The 18,047-nt window shown below is 38.1% G+C and overlaps 2 protein-coding genes across 2 annotated transcripts in view; one reads left to right on the top strand and one right to left on the bottom strand.

Moving 5' to 3' along the window:
* Positions 1-5,242: 5,242 nt before the first annotated feature.
* dctn3 (dynactin 3 (p22)) lies at positions 5,243-9,770 on the bottom strand. The gene is made up of 7 exons (XM_074682563.1): positions 9,590-9,770; positions 8,788-8,872; positions 7,338-7,424; positions 7,130-7,213; positions 6,987-7,045; positions 6,847-6,906; positions 5,243-6,761 (listed from the first exon to the last, which is right to left on the bottom strand). Exons 1-7 carry the CDS (start codon positions 9,689-9,691, stop codon positions 6,675-6,677), a joined length of 564 nt encoding a protein of 187 aa, XP_074538664.1. The 5' UTR covers positions 9,692-9,770; the 3' UTR covers positions 5,243-6,674.
* A 364-nt stretch (positions 9,771-10,134) lies between these two features.
* The window catches only part of atg5 (ATG5 autophagy related 5 homolog (S. cerevisiae)), a 49,229-nt gene continuing 41,316 nt past the window's right edge, over positions 10,135-18,047 (top strand). The window contains exons 1-5 of the mRNA XM_074683524.1: positions 10,135-10,238; positions 10,661-10,851; positions 12,751-12,878; positions 13,894-13,972; positions 16,315-16,477. Coding sequence (XP_074539625.1) covers positions 10,744-10,851; positions 12,751-12,878; positions 13,894-13,972; positions 16,315-16,477 — 478 coding nt within the window. The 5' untranslated portion in view covers positions 10,135-10,238; positions 10,661-10,743. The remainder of the gene's footprint in view (positions 10,239-10,660; positions 10,852-12,750; positions 12,879-13,893; positions 13,973-16,314; positions 16,478-18,047) is intronic.

Raw genomic sequence — 18,047 nt, 5'->3', positions numbered from 1 at the left:
GATATTTTCTCTTTTTGGGACCATTCTCTGTAAACCCTAGAGATGGTTGTGGGTTAAAATCCCAGTAGATCAGCAGTTTCTGAAATACTCAGACCAACAACCATGCCAGGTTCAAAGTCCCTTAAATCACCTTTCTTCCCCGTTCTGATGCTCACTTTGAGCTTAAGCAGATTGTCTTCACCATGTCTACATGCTGCCATGTGATTGGCTGATTAGAAACTTGCGTTAACGAGCAGTAGGACAGGTGTGCTTCCTATAGTAGCCGGTGAATTGAAAATTGGTATATTGATTATGAGTTCTCTATTAGTTGTTTGTTAGTGGTGTTATTGTGCTTCAATACATTGTTTTTTAAGTAAAATGGGTGTAATGTTGTGATTTCACCAAAATGATGTGGGCAGTGTCCCTAAATGTGGCCAATTGGTCAAAGTTTTGAAAAATGAAGTATCATGGGTCTGAGAGGCAGAAATGTGATATCCACACATGTGGACACTGGGTTTTAAGAGGTTAAACCTTGAAATTTGATCCTGAGAACGATGATGTTTTTTTTTCTCCACAGTTTTAGAGGAATTTAACATGTTCACTCAAAATGTAAAATTCAGAGTTTCTCATCCAAAATCCAGCCTCTCATCCTGAGATATGTCTTTAATCTTAAAATTTTGACTTTAATCTCCAGAATAAAAGCTTTTTCTTTTTCAGAATTTTTATGCTGATCTCATAATTACATATACAATCTTATTATTTGACATATGTTTTAAAAAATCTTGATTTAAAATAAATTCTGGCTGCTGTTTATTGTTGATTTTAATGAAATAATTACAAAGCAGAACCACTTTGCATGTAGATTTAAGGCTGAGCTTTCTGTTTGTTTTTTCTTTTTTTTTGAAACTCTTGTGTTTATCAGCTGTCTTACAGACGAAAGCAGGTTCACACACAGTTCATCTGCTGCGATAAAAAACACAAGTGAATCATGTTTTCGTACCATGCATCTGCTCTTCTTACTGTCTATACTCTTGTGTTTGTACCATAGACTGTGTAGTAATAAAGGTTTTTTCTTGCTCCATGGTCCTTTATCAAGCAATGTTGCATGTGGGCGTCGTCAGACATGTTGACACCATGAACAACATTTTTAATCCTGCACCTTTGGATATCACCATTTTATCTAACGGTGACTGTAAGACCTTTCTCGCTCTGTCAGTTCATGTTAGGTCGTGATCATATATAGCACACTGAGTTCTGGGTGTGTCCCAGCCTACTTTAAACAAGCTGTTGTTCAGCCTGTACTAAAAAAAAAAATCCTGATCCCTCCCTACCCAACCTCTCCGGGCCACGAATCTGACAGATCACACATGTGATGTATTTAATTTAAGTTTTCAGTGTGTAGAAAGTTTCTTCCTTACGTTGGATTTCCTTGATCATCCTTATTTCTCTCCACTTTAGTCCGTCACTGCTGGGAACATGAGGAGTGTGATCTTCGTGGCTGCCGTAGTTCTTCTGGGAATCGCTGCAGATGGAGTGAGTTATCCTCATGTTCGCTTCATGTTTTTTATTTAATGCATGTGTCTTAAATTTTCTGTGTCAGAGTTTATGGTTTTTAAAGTCTTGTTTCTTTCTGTCCACAGCTGGAGTTTGGTGACATCATTTATTATGACCCGACAGCTTTCATGATCGGAGACGTGTACACACACTTTAGATACAGACATGTTGCTGTTTATGTGGGCGATCATGATTTTCCCGGCAAAAAACCAGGACAGACTGTTTTTGAACGCTTGAGTACGTATTCCTGCAAAGTGAAGAAGTATGAATGAGTTTTAAGATGAGAGGAACAAAGAAAGCTTCACTGCAAAACTGAAATCCAGTGTTTGTATCAGGACCACTGCTACGCCGACGACTCACAACTCTGGGTCGCACCATGGGTCAAAACCTAAATCTAAGCCTTAGTCCTTGGATTATGCCTTTGTCCTTGTTTTAACCCTTAGTCTTTGTTTCCCCCCTTTGTCCTTGTTTTGACCTCTTATCCCTTGTTTGACCTCTTAGTCCTTAAGAGGTGAAAACAGGGACTAAAAGGTAAAACGAGGACAAAGGGGCAATTCAAGAGCTAAGGGGTCAAGCCAAACCCTTAGTCCTTGTTTAAGCCCTTGTTTTACCTCTAAGTCCTTGGTTTAACCTGTAGGGCTCTATTTTCATGGCGCAGTGCAGGGGGCGCAAGCCTGGCGCACCCCAAGCAGTGCTAATTTTGTGCGGCGCACCGCCATGCACTGCAAATTTGACAATTTGGTAGACCGTCTGCACAGAGATGGGTGTGACGGCGCACCAGGGGGAGGTATCTGCATATTCATGTTGGCGCAGTGACAATTTCGTGCCAAAAAAAGTGCACTGAAAGCTCACCAGCTCCAACTTGTCTTGTGAGGGGTCTTCCCAATTCTCTGTAAGGTTTAGGGGAAGGACTAAGGTGAAGAGACACAGCCCTTCAAACAAAAACAAACCAGGACCTCACTGAAACCCAGGGGTTTGACAAATTTCCCAAGATCTGGATATTTTTTATCAGATATCCAATCCTTTGCAACGCCACGTAAACATCCACCATGTTTTGTTCACTCTGTTAACAACAGCCAGAGAGAGACTAGAGTTGATGACGTAGCGGAAATGGAGTGGTGTCTGTTTTTTAAAAGATGTGTTTTCACCTCTTCCTCCTGTCCCTCAAAACAGACCAAGGGGAAGACGAAGGGGGGTTAGGTTTAGACCAACAGCCTTTTACAGCGACTCCTTTGAATAAATGACATCACATTCTGGACGCATTTTTCATTCACTTGTCTTTCATTGATCTCTTCACTCTTCTCTCCTGTTTCTCTGTAGGGGTCCCCTCTGGATGTAGATTCTCCCCTCTCAACATGACCAGGCACCCTGTGGTGTGTAACTACCTTGATGGTTATGAGGAGAGGGGAAGAGTGTTCAGCAGAGGAACTGTGGCAGAAATGGAAGCACGCGTCAGAGAGGTTCACGAGAACTGTGGAGAATACAACCCTGTTTTCAACAGCTGTGAACACCTGGCTACCTATGTGCGCTACGGGAAGAAGATCGCTCTGCAGGTTTCTGTTAATAAACTGTCCTTCTTGTACTCCTCCAGTTCCATTAAAACTTGAAAGATGTTTGAATCCTTTGTTTCCTGTAGATGATGATTTGTGAGTTATTAAAGGAACAGATTGAGAACATGTTTTTTTTTTCTGACAGCTTTTATCCCTTTTTTATTTACAGGAGGGCCTGGGTGTACTAGGCTTCTGTTTTAGCGAAGGAGTAACCCGAGGACGTGCGCTGAAGTTTGTCAGAGAACAGAGAGCAGCAGGGAAGTTAAAATGTGACAAAGTGAGATAAAAATGTTTCAACAACCGCTCCTCTCATCCAGGGATGCTCTCTTAAAGTCCATTTCCTGATATGATGGATCATTGAGAATAAAACCATTAGTAACCTCTGTGTGTATTTTTTATGTCCTTGTTAATCCAAAAATAGATGAACTGTAATACGAGCTAAAGATTTTTAACACTGCCTGTCAACAAAAAACTGTTCTATCTGAATAAATGAGAAAACAGACTACTGCTTTTAAGATTCAGCATAGTTATATATATATATATATATATGTTTTCTCTTACAATGTAAACACCAAAACTACCGAAGAAGAGTGGACTCTCTTCTTTTATGTCTCTCTTCCTGTTTTTCATCCAAAAAAAACAGACAAAACATACTTTTTTTGATCGCATTAATCTCAGAGCTCCATCATTTGATCCTATCCATGATCCCCGTCGTCTTTTCTCACAATCACGCCGCTCTTTCTCTCTGAACTACAGTAACACATCCTCATTACGAGCGTATGCTGCCTGAACTTTTCCGACTTGCAGTGTCTCGCTGTGTCTCTGTCATCTCACATCTTCTCCTCATATCCATGCTGAGCTCTCATCCAAAGAGACAATTGCTCTCAACCACAGTAGTTTACAATCATGATATTGATAATCGAACTCCTCCAGACCCCGCCTCTTTAGACAATGGCAGCAAACATGGGCATTTTAATATTGGCCAGTTAAATAAATGTGGATTAATAAATCTTCTTTTCTTCATGTATTCATTAGATTAGTTGGGCAGTACAACTTTGTGATGCTCTTGAGTATAATATATATATATATATATATACATATATATATATATATATATATATATATATATATATATATACATATATATATATATATATATATAAATTAATCAATTAAAGTTTAAATTTAATGAAGCATGCATAATTAAGGAGCAAAGAAATTTAAATTCACAATGTGTTAAAAAAAAAAAAAAATCACCTTTATATTTCTCTCTGCATTTCTTTCTTTCTGTTTTCTAACATTATTTCTGCTGACTAATCAAAGTGCATTTGTATCCCTGTAAAATGCTTTGAATTGCCCTGTGCAGAAATATTAATAAACTTGCTTTACCTTTGTTTTTTTATTCATTCATTTCTAATCATCTGTAGATTCACCTTCAGCTGCTGGAAATGAATAAAGACACCTGCATTAACACTGACAGACCTTTAAACATGTTTAAGGACTTACAGGGACTCAATAAACATCAGACATTAATAATTTAAAAGGAAATGTTTATTATGTTTGTTTCACCTACAGTCATGTTCTGTGATACATCAGACTTTTAGTAAAAAAGCCTGTTAGACATGATATTTCTGGACTCCATGAGGAGAAGCTCACATTGGGATGTTTCTAAAAGCTCTGATGTCTCTAAATAAATAACAGCAGCCTCTCTGATCTGACTGAGACTCACGTCACATGATGGGAGCAGGATCCTCCAGACCCCTGATGAAGAATCACATGAGACACAGTCCACGCTTTACATCCCTGCTCTACAGCACGCGGGTCAATTTAAGATAAATCAGATTATTCAGAGAGTTTTTCCCACACATGGAGCAAACCTGGAGACGCCAGCTTTATTTTTACTGTCCTTTAAAAAACAGAACCACCTCAGGGGGGCTGAGGCTTAACGAGCTCATTACACACAGCTCATACAGAGATCATCACTCTTTATTAAATATCATAACCACTGACGCTCAGCGAAGAGGGATTTATAATGATCCAGATTAGCCTCCACTTTAGCTGCTTCTTCTGTAGAGAGAGTTGTTTTTCAGCTGTTGTGCAACAATCATCTCAACTACTCGAAAGATAAAGAGTTACTTATTCATGAAAACAAAAAAAACTTTACAAAATTAGCCTTGTTGGTTATGAACTCTGACTTATATCTTGATATTTTGACTTTTTTTTCCACAATTATGACTTATTTTTGTCAAAATCACAAGTGGAATATGAAAATATTTACTCAAATTATCAAATTTTGACATTTTAGCACAAAATTCTGACTGTTAAATCCATAATTCTCATTCTCGAAAAACTTGATTTTTCTTCTCCAGAATTTATCTTGAGATTCTGACTTTCCTCCCCAGGATTCCAACTTTAATTTAAATATTATGACTTTTTCCTACATAATTCTGACTTTTTAACCCAAATTCTCACTTGAATCTAAAAATCTTGACTTCAATTTCCAGGTTAATGACTTAAATGTCCAGAATAACAATTTCTTGTCCAGAATTATGACTTTAATAATAAAAACAACAAAAATCAATCAGATTTCTGAAGCGCTTTTAAAGGTACTCAAATACGCTTTACAAAACAAGATAAATACATAAGAGATTACGAAAACAACAGAACAGAGAGATTATGATGGTTGGAGTTAGTTCTTGAAATGATTTTTGAAAAACAGGAACAAGTCTGAGTTAAATCTTAGTTTTTGACATAAATCTAAAAATCCTCACTTTTTCCTGAATTTCCACTTTTATTTTGAAATTCTGACATTTTAATTTCTAGAGTTATGATTTTTTTTTTGCCCTAGAATTTTGACATTTTCATTTCTTATTGATCTCAAAATTTGACTTCCATGTTCCAAAAATTCTGCCTTTTTTGGCCCTTAAGATTTTTAAAATTGTTTTCCAACAGAATTCTGAATTTTATCTGAGAACTTTGACTTCCGTGTCCAGAGTAACAACTGTTTTCCTGAGTTTATTTGCAGAATTCTGACTTTTCCCATGTCTAACTTCCAAAAGCATGAGACAACTTGTCAAAAAAAAAAATGTCGCTGAAAACTGTTTTTGTGAAGCAATCATCCAAATACTATAGAATAGAAAAAGGAATAGAAAAGGAACAGAATGGACTTCAATTACCCAGATAAATCAATAAATCCTAAATAACTCCAAGGAGAAGGAGCGAGGTGTTTACATCTGGCTGCTGTTTTTATTGTTGACTTTGATGAAACAGTTAAAATAAAGTGGAGACTCACTTTTTATGTATATTTGAGTTTTCTGTTTGTCTTTCTGTAAAGTCCTGTGTTTATTTAATAATTTACAGACTAAACTGAGGGGACAGGAGTTTTACAGCTGGTCGCTGCTGATATCTCCGTCTGATTCAGTAAATTCTGGGGACAACATTCAGAAACAGAACAGTGAAAGTTTGGTGCGTCTTGTCTCTTCTCGGCTCTGACTCATCAGGAAACACTTCAGGTCAAAGCTCCCACCACGGTGCAGTGTTCTTCATCATCACCATCCTCATCTGAAGCGTGTGTGTGTGTGTGGACAGTAGCTACTCCACAGGCCGGATGCCTTTAGCCTCCTCTAGCTTCCTCAGGGTCTCATCCCACTGAGTGAACTGCTTTGAAAGCAGGAACATCTGCCAATCGAAGAGCAGGGATTAGTGGGCGGGGCTTAAATGTATGACACATGTATATATGTTTACACGTATTACTCAGACGTACCATTTTGTTGTATTCCTCAAAAAGCTTCTTCACCTCCAGGGACTGAGCCTCAGTTTGATCCTGTAAAAGAAAACCAGAGAGTGAGCATATCAACATCACGAGGGAGGAGACGCACAGCGAGAGGAAGAGACGAGGGTTACCTGCTCTTTGATGTGGATCTGAGACAGGCGCTGCAGCTTGGTGGCGTGTTCAGGTACGTCTGTTAACAACAGGAAAACACATTTCACAGATCTAGCTTTCACAATATGAGCCAACCAGTCTGGACATGTGAGATGAAACTCACCTCTGATGTAGTTGCTGTCCAGCAGCGGCTGTAAAGTGCTGACCTGCTCCAGCAGAGCAGCCTGGGAGAGCAGGAAGTCCTCCTCTGAGCAGACAAACACACAGATCGCTATTTTAGATTCAGATTTACACAACATGCAAAATAACAACACAGATCCATTCATGTGTAATCTGTAGTTCGTGCATTCAGTAACACTTCTGCTCCTTACCGGCGAGAATGAACTCCAGCTTTATGGCGTCAGGTATGCTGATGTGGTCTGTGAACTGAGGGTCCAGGTACTTCATCAGGTCCTCAACTACAGCACAACACCAACAAAAAAATCCAGTGATTACTGACAGGGCTTCATACTGTTAATGTTTTTAAAGTGGACATATCATGCTTGTTTCTCCTTTCAGACTAGGATGCCTGTAAAGCATTTCTGCCCTCAGTACAAGTCATTTAGTTCCTTCATTTCTCCACAATAGCGTTCTCAATATCCTCATTTTAGGCCATTCTGAAGATCTCGTTGAAACGCTCCGTTTGGAGAATGACCTCCAGTAACCTCGCAACATCACAGCCCTTTGTGCTCTGATTGGTCAGTTCTATCAGAGGGGCGGAGGGGGTAGAGCCAGGGGGCGGTTTTTGCAGCATGGCAGTATTAACAAAATCGCCATATTGAATGGAGCAGACCGAGCGAGTTTGCTGTTTGCCAAAACTTCACCGTAAGGCATTGATAGCACTAATAAAATGGCAGAGTGTAGGATACGTCCTTTTGTATTGGACCCCGAGTCAGACCCGGACGGTTCTGCAGCTCAGGAGGAAGAAAATCCACCTGGACACAGATCATCTCAGGACGCTTCAGTGTGGTGAGTCAAAGCGGTACTGTAACATGTAGAGTTTATATGTGGAAATATAGGCAGACTTCACCAATAAACTATTTCTATAACAGGGCTCCATCCTGCTCCTTCACTTTTCTCTGTCTGTTTTATCCATCATGCTGAAAGTGTAGTCTAAAGATCACCTCTACCGTCAGTTCCTCACTATGTTATTACCGCAGCATTATTGTGGTCCAGGTTCACAGTGCATGTCAGAACAAGTATGCAAATATCACAGTCTCACAAGTATTACGACGTCTGCTAAAACTACAGTGTTTTAACTGCTAATTCACCATGTAAAGCCGAGCTGCTCAGCAGAGCAGAGTCCCTGCATCCAGCACTCAGTCACTCGGCTCTTGGTGGGTGTATCCCTCGGTGGCGGTTGTGTGACTAACTGACTTCACAGAGGAGGAGCTGCTTTATCAGATTACTCCAATAAAAAGAAAGGATCCTCGTGTCGTCATGACGGTCGAAATCTCGAAGCCAAATGTCAATGACCTATTTTCAGATGCATCAAATCTCGTTCTAGGATATCAGAAAAAATACAATATGTCATTTTTTGAAAATTCAGGGGGTGAAAGGTCTTGTTTTCAAATTTATTTAATCAGGGATCAGCATGATATGTCCTCTTTAAGGTAACATTAAAAATGATTCAAGGATCACTGAAGGACACATCTGTTTTTCTTTTTTTTTCTGAAAATTAGATCTAATGACCCTTGATGAAGTGAAATGTTTGTAGAAAAATAGCCTCGACACAGACAGTCCTGTGAAAAGATGGTGGTCAGGGTTGGTACTGTGACTCACTCTTCTTGTGCAGGATCTTTACTCTTTCTCTCTTGTTTGCTGTGTTGGTCAGTCCCGCCTGGATCCTGGCCAAAGACTCAGCACACTGCAGGACAGACAGCACAGATTACACTCAGTGGATTTGATTTCATCTTCTTCTCTGAGTGTTTTTTGTGCAGTATGTGGTTCTTAACAAACACAAACATCATCACAAAGAGTCGATTTGTGTTACAGTATGATATTTTTTCCTAAAATGAGAATGAAACTTGAAAATGGTCATTATCTTTCCCTCCTGGCGTTCATCCTCTACAAATCAACAAACAAGCTTCTGTGTTCTGTGTGAGTGTGAAGTCTCCATCACATCATATGATCCTCTGCAGAGAGGCTCCATTCATTGGCTGAAAAGGATGAGAATAATGCTCTACACACTTCAGATCATTTCTACTTTACGTTTATGCTTAAAATAAGTCTCTGCTTTGAATACACACCACTCACACTAATTTCTTAAAAAACCGAACAGTTTATAAATGTTCACACTGGTGTTTACATGTCATTTCTGAAAAGGCTACCAGAAATTATACTGGCTATTATCACTTTATTTTAATTTGAATGAAGCTATTTAATATGCTTCAGGTCTAAGAGTGTGAAACACACACAAGTACCTAGATTAACAATGATTATAATCATTAAAACCCACTTTAATCCATCGAAAAGCCCCAAAAGGGCGTTAACTCAGCATCACTGGCAACGCTCCGTTAGCTCCGCTGTTAGCAGCTAAGGCTAGCTTCTGTGCTAATCAGTAAAAACACAATCCCAGACCTACCTTTACAGGTTTTCCAGTTTTATTCCTTCTGTCTCCATAAATCTGACTCTCCAGCGTCTGGAGACGCATTTCGAAGTTGTCTGTATCCAGTCTTTTGCTCATTCTGGAGGATGCTAACGGAGACGAAGCTAACACCCAAACAACCCTTCTGACAGAGTCGCGTTGTGATGATGACACGTTAACAATATGTAAATAAGATTGTTTTAAATCATTTTATTTTTTTTCGATAAAACATAATAGATTTTAATACAAGATTTGATTATTACATACAAGTTTAAAAATAAAAATACGTTTTTATAATTTTGCAGCGAAGAAAGCTGACGCGAACGGTCTGATCCGGGTTTTCAGCTGTTTTCCGGTGTTTCGACTTAAAGTGTGACCTTGTTAACTGACGCCGTCAGTGGTTTGTGTCTTCCCGAATCCCCCTTTCAACCTCACATTTTATTATATTATTTAAATGTACGCTTCAAATTTGTCCCCAATGAAAACATAATGCAGAAATTAGCGCCATAATGCTTACAGATGTGATTGAAGTCGCCGGTTTAGACGGTAACATTTTCTAATGTAACACCGGTGACAGCACTGGAATGACAACACCGTCAGTTACGGCCCTTTTCCCATTGAAGCTGTCTGCAAAACAACGACAAAAGTAAGGTTTCCGCTCAGATTACAACCCTTTAATAGCATGTGAGAGGTTTCAATATGAGGGGTTTGATAACACAACACAGGAAACAAAGATATTTCTGGACTGTTAGCATCTCTGGGGTTATATTTCCACCTGCTAAGTTGGCTACCTAGCCTGGAGCTAACGTCAGATTCTGCACATCTGCGTAGTTTGACAGGTTAGGAGTTTGTTTGGGAGTCTAGCTGATGTGTCAGTGGTTTCTGCTGGACTATAACTTGGTAATAACCTCGTTTATGAGTTTTTAAAGACTTATGTTGTTTTCTTTAATCTGAATAACCACAGTAAAGCTGGAAGGAGCTAATCTGGCACAACTACTCCATCATGTTTCAGGGTTTTTATCCTCTGAAAGTTCCCTGACTGCTTCTACCCTGTTGTGTTTTTCTTAGGAAGAAGCTACCAGCCTTCAGACTTCAGGAACTGTGTGTCAGGACTTTATTCTTTATGTGCCACTGGGAGAAACAGCAGCATTATGGCAGATGACAAGGACGTGTTGAGAGACGTGTGGTTCGGCCGGATCCCGACCTGCTTCACTCTGAACCAGGATGAGGTTACAGAGAGAGAGGCCGAGCCTTACTATGTAAGTGCAGCTGCTCTGTGAGTCAACGCGGACACAAAAACTGAGGCTTTAGCCTGCACCAGACTTCCCATAATGCACCTGACACGTCCACATGGCTATGGAGAATCATCCTTGTGATGTGCAGCCTGATCTGTGGTTACCTGAGTCTCTCCTCAACTCAGTAACCACATTAAGTCACAACAACAACAGGAGTCTTTGCACGTTTTTTTTCATGCATCTGTGGTTTCGTCCTCCCACAGGCCAAAAACAAGTATATCAGCTTGTTTGGTCTCTAAATTTCCTGTAGATGTGTGAGTGTGTCAGTGAATTATTGTCTCTGAAAGGCTGGTGATCTCTTCAGGTTGTACCCCTTCTTGTCCCGACAACTTCTGTATAGACTCCAGTAAAGATAATGGATTGATAGATCACGTGTTAGTGGGAAATGTATGGAGCTAAAACGGGGCCAAAGTTTTGTAAGTGGTAAAAAGAAGTCATTAAAAAAAAAAAAAAAAAAAAACTAAAATTTTAAGCTTGATCAAAAGTTTTTGAAAACCCCACTAAACTGAAACAAACAAAAAAAAATAAGCGTAAGCAATTTTTTGCTATCAAAGAAATAATTTTGATCCAGCTCTTTAATTTTTTTTAAACATTTTTTTACTCTTAAATATATTTTAACAATTGAGATATTTGTTTTTTCAGGCAAATCCTTTTTTTTTAGTTTTTTTTTTTTTTTTTTTTTTTTAGTTTTTTTTGCATTAGAAATCGTCCACCTGAAAAATTAACACCTGAAAAACAAGAAAAAAAAAATAATTTGTTTAAAAAAATAGCTGAATCAAAACTATTTTCAGACAAAAAAAAAATGCTATTTTTTTTTGTTTTGGTTTAGTGTTTTAATTTTTTGCAATTCAGGAACCAACTTCAAATATTCGGTTTCATTTTTTTAATTTTAATTTAATTTTTATTTTATTCAGATTTATAAAACTTGGCCTTGATTGAGCTCTGTAGAATTTTTTTGCAATTCAGGAACCAACTTCAAATATTTGGTTTCATTTTTTGATTTTTTAATTTTTATTTTTATTTATTTATTTTTTTTTTATTTAGATTTTCAAAACCTGGCCTTGATTTAGCTCCGTAGAATTTTTTTTCAATTCAGGAACCAACTTAAAAAATTTGGTTTCATTTATTTTTTTATTTTATTTTTTAATTTTTTTAATTTAGATTTACAAAACTTGGCCTTGATTGAGCTCCGTAGATTTTTTTTGCAATTCAGGAACTAACTTCAAATATTGGTTTCATTTTTTTTATTATTATTATTATTTTTTTAAATTTAGATTTACAAAACTTGGCCTCGATTGAGCTCCATAGAAATTCAGAGGTTATATAGATGACAGGCTGCCTCCTGCTGTCCTTAGAGGACATTCATGCATCTTAAAAACTGCTTTATCCCAGAGCTATTATTGCATTAAACACACAGTACTACATGATCACTCAATGTGCAAAAATGTCCTCCTGTTTTTAGTTTGACTACTTTCATTTTTAAAATCACAGTTTTATCTATTAATGCAACTTTTTGCACAGAAACATGGCCATCCAGTTTCACGCTCTCCTCAGTTTGGATTTGCATGTTTCTCGACTTTTTTGGCAATCCCACCAAAATCTTGCAGCATACTTGCAAATCCTCTTTTTAATCATGTCAAGTGTCTTTTTTTTCAACGAGGGGAAATGAATCACATAGTGGTGCAGGTAAGATGTCTTATGTTGGTGGAGATTACTGAGAGGGAAATTCACGAAACTGTAATATTCTTATTTTTGAATCACGTATCTTCTTCCTCTACTTTCCTGGAGATGACAGGATGAAAACAAACTCATCCTCATTATTTTTTAAGTAATAACCAACTTGTCTCCTCTTTCCTCCTCCAGCTGCTTCTACCCAGAGTGAGCTACCTGACTCTGGTGACGGATAAGGTGAAGAAACACTTCCACAAAGTGATGAGGGCCGAGGACGTGGAGGAGATGTGGTTCGAGTACGAAGGGACTCCACTGAAATGGTGAGCGATCCGGTCTCAGACGGACTGGCTTTACGCATTTTTAATCTACATGTCCAGTTTGTTTGAGGATGAAGTCACTTTCTTGCTCTTACTCACCTGATAACAGACTGTAGGGGACAGATTCTGCCACTAGATGTCAGTCTTACAACACAGATCAGACTAAACTACCTCATTGATTCCACAAGAAAGTTATAAACATGTTTTCTGAGACAACTTTAAGTGTTGACATTTATTTTTACTATCTTTTATTCTGAAAAAATATTATCTGATTACATATTCTTTGATAAGAAAACTTTAATTCTCTCACAATTAAAAGATCGGCTGCTTTTTCTTGGTGTCAGAAATGAAAATTCAGAGATGATAAAACTCATTAACTTGTGTTTTAACCACAAAATATTTGAGAATATGAAGCGATAAATACATTAGTGCAAAAATACTTTCAATTTTACAGTAGTTAACCTTATTATATAACAGTAAATTAATTCTGTAATTGTTTCTGGTCAAGATTTTTAACTTAAACTCACTTAAAAACTCATCTGCTGGGCCAAAGTCTTCAAAACGTCCCTGCTCTAATGAGTTTTTAACCATTTTCTACGGGTGACTGCCCGTCAAATACACTTTCCTCTGATTCTGAGATAAAGAAGAATGTCTCATCCTTGTTGACTGATTCACAGGAGACTGGCTCTTCTCTAAACACAGGAAATGATGAGCAAAAACACTGCAGAGAAATGTAAACTGCCTCCTGAAGTTCACACACTGCATCATGAGAAAAGCAGACTCAACAACGTCCCCAGAAATAAAAGATATCATCATGTTTTTGTTGAGACGTTGATGTTTAGTTACAGTTAGACTGAGAAATTACACAATTATCTGTATCTTGTAAATCTTTTTCTTCTTTATTTTGTTTAAAAACATGTAGGGGAACACTGTAGGGATCTTAGTTTTGCAGGAATAGTTTTATAGTCTGTTTTCAGTCTGTCCTTACTCAATCAGCTGTTTTCTCTCCTTGTTTCAGGCACTATCCAATCGGAGTTCTGTTCGACCTTCATGCCTCCAACACGGTCTTACCCTGGAGTATCACTGTGCACTTTAAGGTGAGGGTCACTTTAAAACATTCTCCATAAAACTTTGATAAGTGAATTAAATATTAGGAGGTTTGAATATTTTCCCTACAGCTCTTCATATCTGTGACTATAGTTAAGTTTCGGTTTCATTTCTCTACGCAAACTTCTTCCCCTTCTCCCGTGCTCTACTGTGAGTGTTTCTTGTGAGATCTGTGCAGTGTTAGCGCCTGAGCTCCTCTCAACAGTGTTTTCAGCAAAAGGCTTTGAGCAGTCACTGTGTGCAGGCAGTGCTCATGGGAGTTGTAGTGCCATAGTCTCATATTGCAGTCGGCTTAGTTTTTCAGATGCTGTTTCAGAAAACTACAATTAAATAATTCAACCTGCCAAAGAGGCTAGCTGATGATTGATTATTGTATTTTATTTACGTGTCGTGCACAAAAAGTGGCCGACCCCCATAGGTTTATAAGACACCAGAAGGACAGAGCTGCCAAATCTTTTCCAAACTCAGTATTAAATAGTAGACTCTGTCTTTTCTCCTAGGTGTTGCAGATAAAATCTGCTGTAGCAAACGCTCCTTTTTTTGAAACATAACTCAATTTTTTCAAAGTCATCAAACCAAAAAAAGTCGGCATCAATCAAAGATATTTCCCTAAAGAGTGAATCCCAAAAATCAGACAGTAAAACATTAAATTAATCTCGTTTTCAGATTCACCAAATTTACACAATAAACATAGTTTATAACTAGTTTTTATAAGACAATATGTTCAAAGTTTTGGTTTACACCATATATTGATGGACCATTTTTGTCTGTATTTAGTAAACATAGAACTCTTAATGTCCTCGATACTGAAAAATAAATGGCATGTAATTGGTTTTAAAGATAGTTTTCATTTGTTTCCAGAAGGCGTGGCGGTGTTACCTGCCACTGCTGAAATTCACCCACGTCAGGGCCGTTACCAGGTGTTAACGTCAAGCCCTATTTTTTTTTCTTTTTTTCTTTATTGAACTTTATATCAATACAAACTACGGATGGGTACCGAAATCGGTACTTTTATAGGTACTGACCGAAATCTGTCAAAAGTACCGGGTACCGATTCATGTAAAATCAAAAGGTAACATGTTTAGGTACCTAAATGCATTCTTGTGACTCAGTGGGAGTGGAAAAGTAGATGATTTTCCATGCTGGACATGAACACAACATTACAAGGTTACATATTGACAAATAAATATGTTAAGTTGAAAAAAATCTATATTTTATTATTAAACAAATTGAGATTTTTTTACCACATTAACACAAAAAAGTACCGAAAAGTGGTATCGTTAAGTACCAGTACCGATTGCCAGGTACCGGGCATTGGTACCATATTGTTTCAAATGTAAAAGGTACCCATCCCTAATACAAACAAAAAAGGCATTTATCAACATAAAATAGTACAAACATAATTCAGGTTGAGCAAAATCAAAGGTAGTGTAGAATAATCTAGCCCACAAACCACAATTATTTGCTGCAGCAATATACTATAGATGTATATATATGCTTCTCAACAAGAACCGGTTCTGGATTCCCATCTCTATCTCTTAGAGTAGAAAGGGACTCTGTGGATCATATAGAGTTAGGTAATTCATTCACCATTTGGGAACAACAGAGGAGAAGAGTCTGGCTAGAGATTTGGAGCCGCGCTGGGCTGGGAGCACCAGGTGTCTTTCACAAGCAGAGCGTAGAGGACCAGAAGGAGTATAGACCTGGATGAGGGACCCCAGGTAGGAAGGAGCCGTTCTTGATAATGTGTTTAAGCCAGAAGAAGAGCTTTGAATTTGATTCGAGCTGCTACTGGAAGCCAGTGAAGAGAGATTAACAGTGGGGTGACATGTGCTGTTTTGGGCTGGTTATAGACCAGACGTGCTGCTGCATTTTGGGTAATCTGCAGAGGTCACAAAGGCCTGAACCAGAAGCTGTCAAGTAGGGTCTGATCCTCCTGATGTTATAGAGGGCAGATCCACAAGATCAAGCAATCAGGGTGGTGTTCCTTAATCCATGTGGAGGTATCATTTTTGAATGTAAAACTTTTTGTGTGAAATCAAAAATGTAAGATCAGCTCCAAGTTTTCTTCTGAAATAAAAATACCAAATTTCATATTTTTTACCGACAATGGCAAAATTTTGACTGCTTTGGACTGAAACCAGCTCCATACATTAGTCGTTTAATTGCTGCTGTTTGTGCCTTTAAATTCCCCTGGGAGACAACGTTTCCGAGCTGGATTGAGCTATGTGAGAATTGATATTTTTGTCAAACTCATTGAAGATTTTGAGCACGCTCAATATGGGCAAATGAGTGGACAATGTCTAATTCTGGTCTTTTGTGCCGGCGGCAGAATTTCCCCGATCGTGACCTCCTCCACTGCCCGTCCAACTCCGTGATCGAGGCTCACTTCATGTCCAGCATCAAGGAGGCCGACGCGCTCAAGCACAAGAGTCAAGTCGTCAATGACATGCAGAAGAAAGACCACAAGCAGCTGTGGATGGGTCTGCAGAACGGTGAGACACACACACACACACACACACTGACAAACACATGTGTGTGTGTCTGTTAGCAGCTGTGAAGCAGCATGCTAAAAGGTGAGAAGGGCACACACACACTTGAAAGAAAGACCAGAAGCAGCTGCTGGGGAAGTGACACAAGTTCACTCATTAACACTCAGAGGCACACATGTTGTCTCCCTTCAGCTCGCACACACACACACACACACACACACACACACACACACACACACACACACACCGTTAGATTCAGGCTGTGAGAGGATGAGTCTAAAAGAGCTTGTGCATGTTAAAGAAGACATCCAGGAACACACACGTCTCTTTGAAGCCTCCACTCCCCAAACATCTCCCACCCAAACACCCACCAGCTCCCCTTTCCTTCCGCCCCGCCCACCTGGTCGCACAGGTTGCCTCTGATTGGTTTTGGTGGTTTGTGTAGGTGAATTCAGGACGAAGGAGCTGACTCATGTGAAGCCTCTGATGTGGGGATGAGGGGGTTAAAGTCGGGGGCATGCGTCCTCCTTTGAAAGCAAAAACCCGACACATGTGGCGTGAAATGTTTGGAATCACTGAAGGTCAAGATGATCAGACGAGGCGGCGATAAACACTTTGACTTCCAGTGACCGAGCTGCACCCTTTTATTCATGCCTCTATTTTAACATAGAGCTGTTTAACACTTGCATTCACTTTTTCACTCTTGGATTTTTCCTTTATGAGCTTGGATGAAGAGGAGCGATGAGATGCTGGGACTGGTAGAAAATCAGTGCGGAGAAAATTTATCAAAGCTGGCAGGCTAGTATATCTTTAGACTAGAGCTGTTTAAATTTGTTTTCAGCAAGGCTAATCTATTTTTATATTTTTATGACTTTTTTTTCGATTTCAGTTAAGTTTTGGTTTTATTTTTATGGCAGGGTTTTTGAGTTTTACGCTAGGGTTTTATTCGATTAAAAAAAATTTTTGGGGGGGGGTTTTAGTGTCTTTAGCTAAAAGGGGCCAGGTTCAAAAATAGAGAAACGAGAACTAAAGACGAGTCAGTTGGCATTATTTGTAAACCCTTTTTTAATTTTTTATTTAATTTAATTTTTTTTTATTTATGAAATATATATATATATATATATATATATATATATATATATATATATATACACACACACACACACACACACACACACATATATATATATATATATATATATATATATAAAGACACATATATTTATGGGGATGGGTACTGAATTGGGTACTTCCAAAGGTACTGACTGAATTCTGTCAATAGTACTGTACAAGGTTATAAATTGAAGAATAAATTTGTCAAATTAAAAAGAATTTAAATATTTTTATTAAACAAATTGATTTTTTTTTTCCACATAAACACACAAAAGTACCTAAAATTGGTACTGTTGAGTACCCATACTGATTGCCAGGTACCGGGAATTGGTATCGTAGTATTTCAAATGTGAAAGGTATCCATCCCTATATATATATATATATATATATATATATATATATATATATATATATATATATATATATATATATATATATATATATATATATATATATTTAT

The sequence above is a fragment of the Halichoeres trimaculatus genome, unplaced genomic scaffold, assembly GCF_033239565.1.
Source record: "Halichoeres trimaculatus isolate MK-OKI-2021-1 unplaced genomic scaffold, fHalTri1.1 fHalTri1_scaffold_12, whole genome shotgun sequence".
Classification (NCBI taxonomy): Eukaryota; Metazoa; Chordata; class Actinopteri; order Labriformes; family Labridae; genus Halichoeres; species Halichoeres trimaculatus.
Note: the sequence above shows the minus strand (reverse complement) of the source record. Positions and strands in the feature narration are given on the sequence as shown.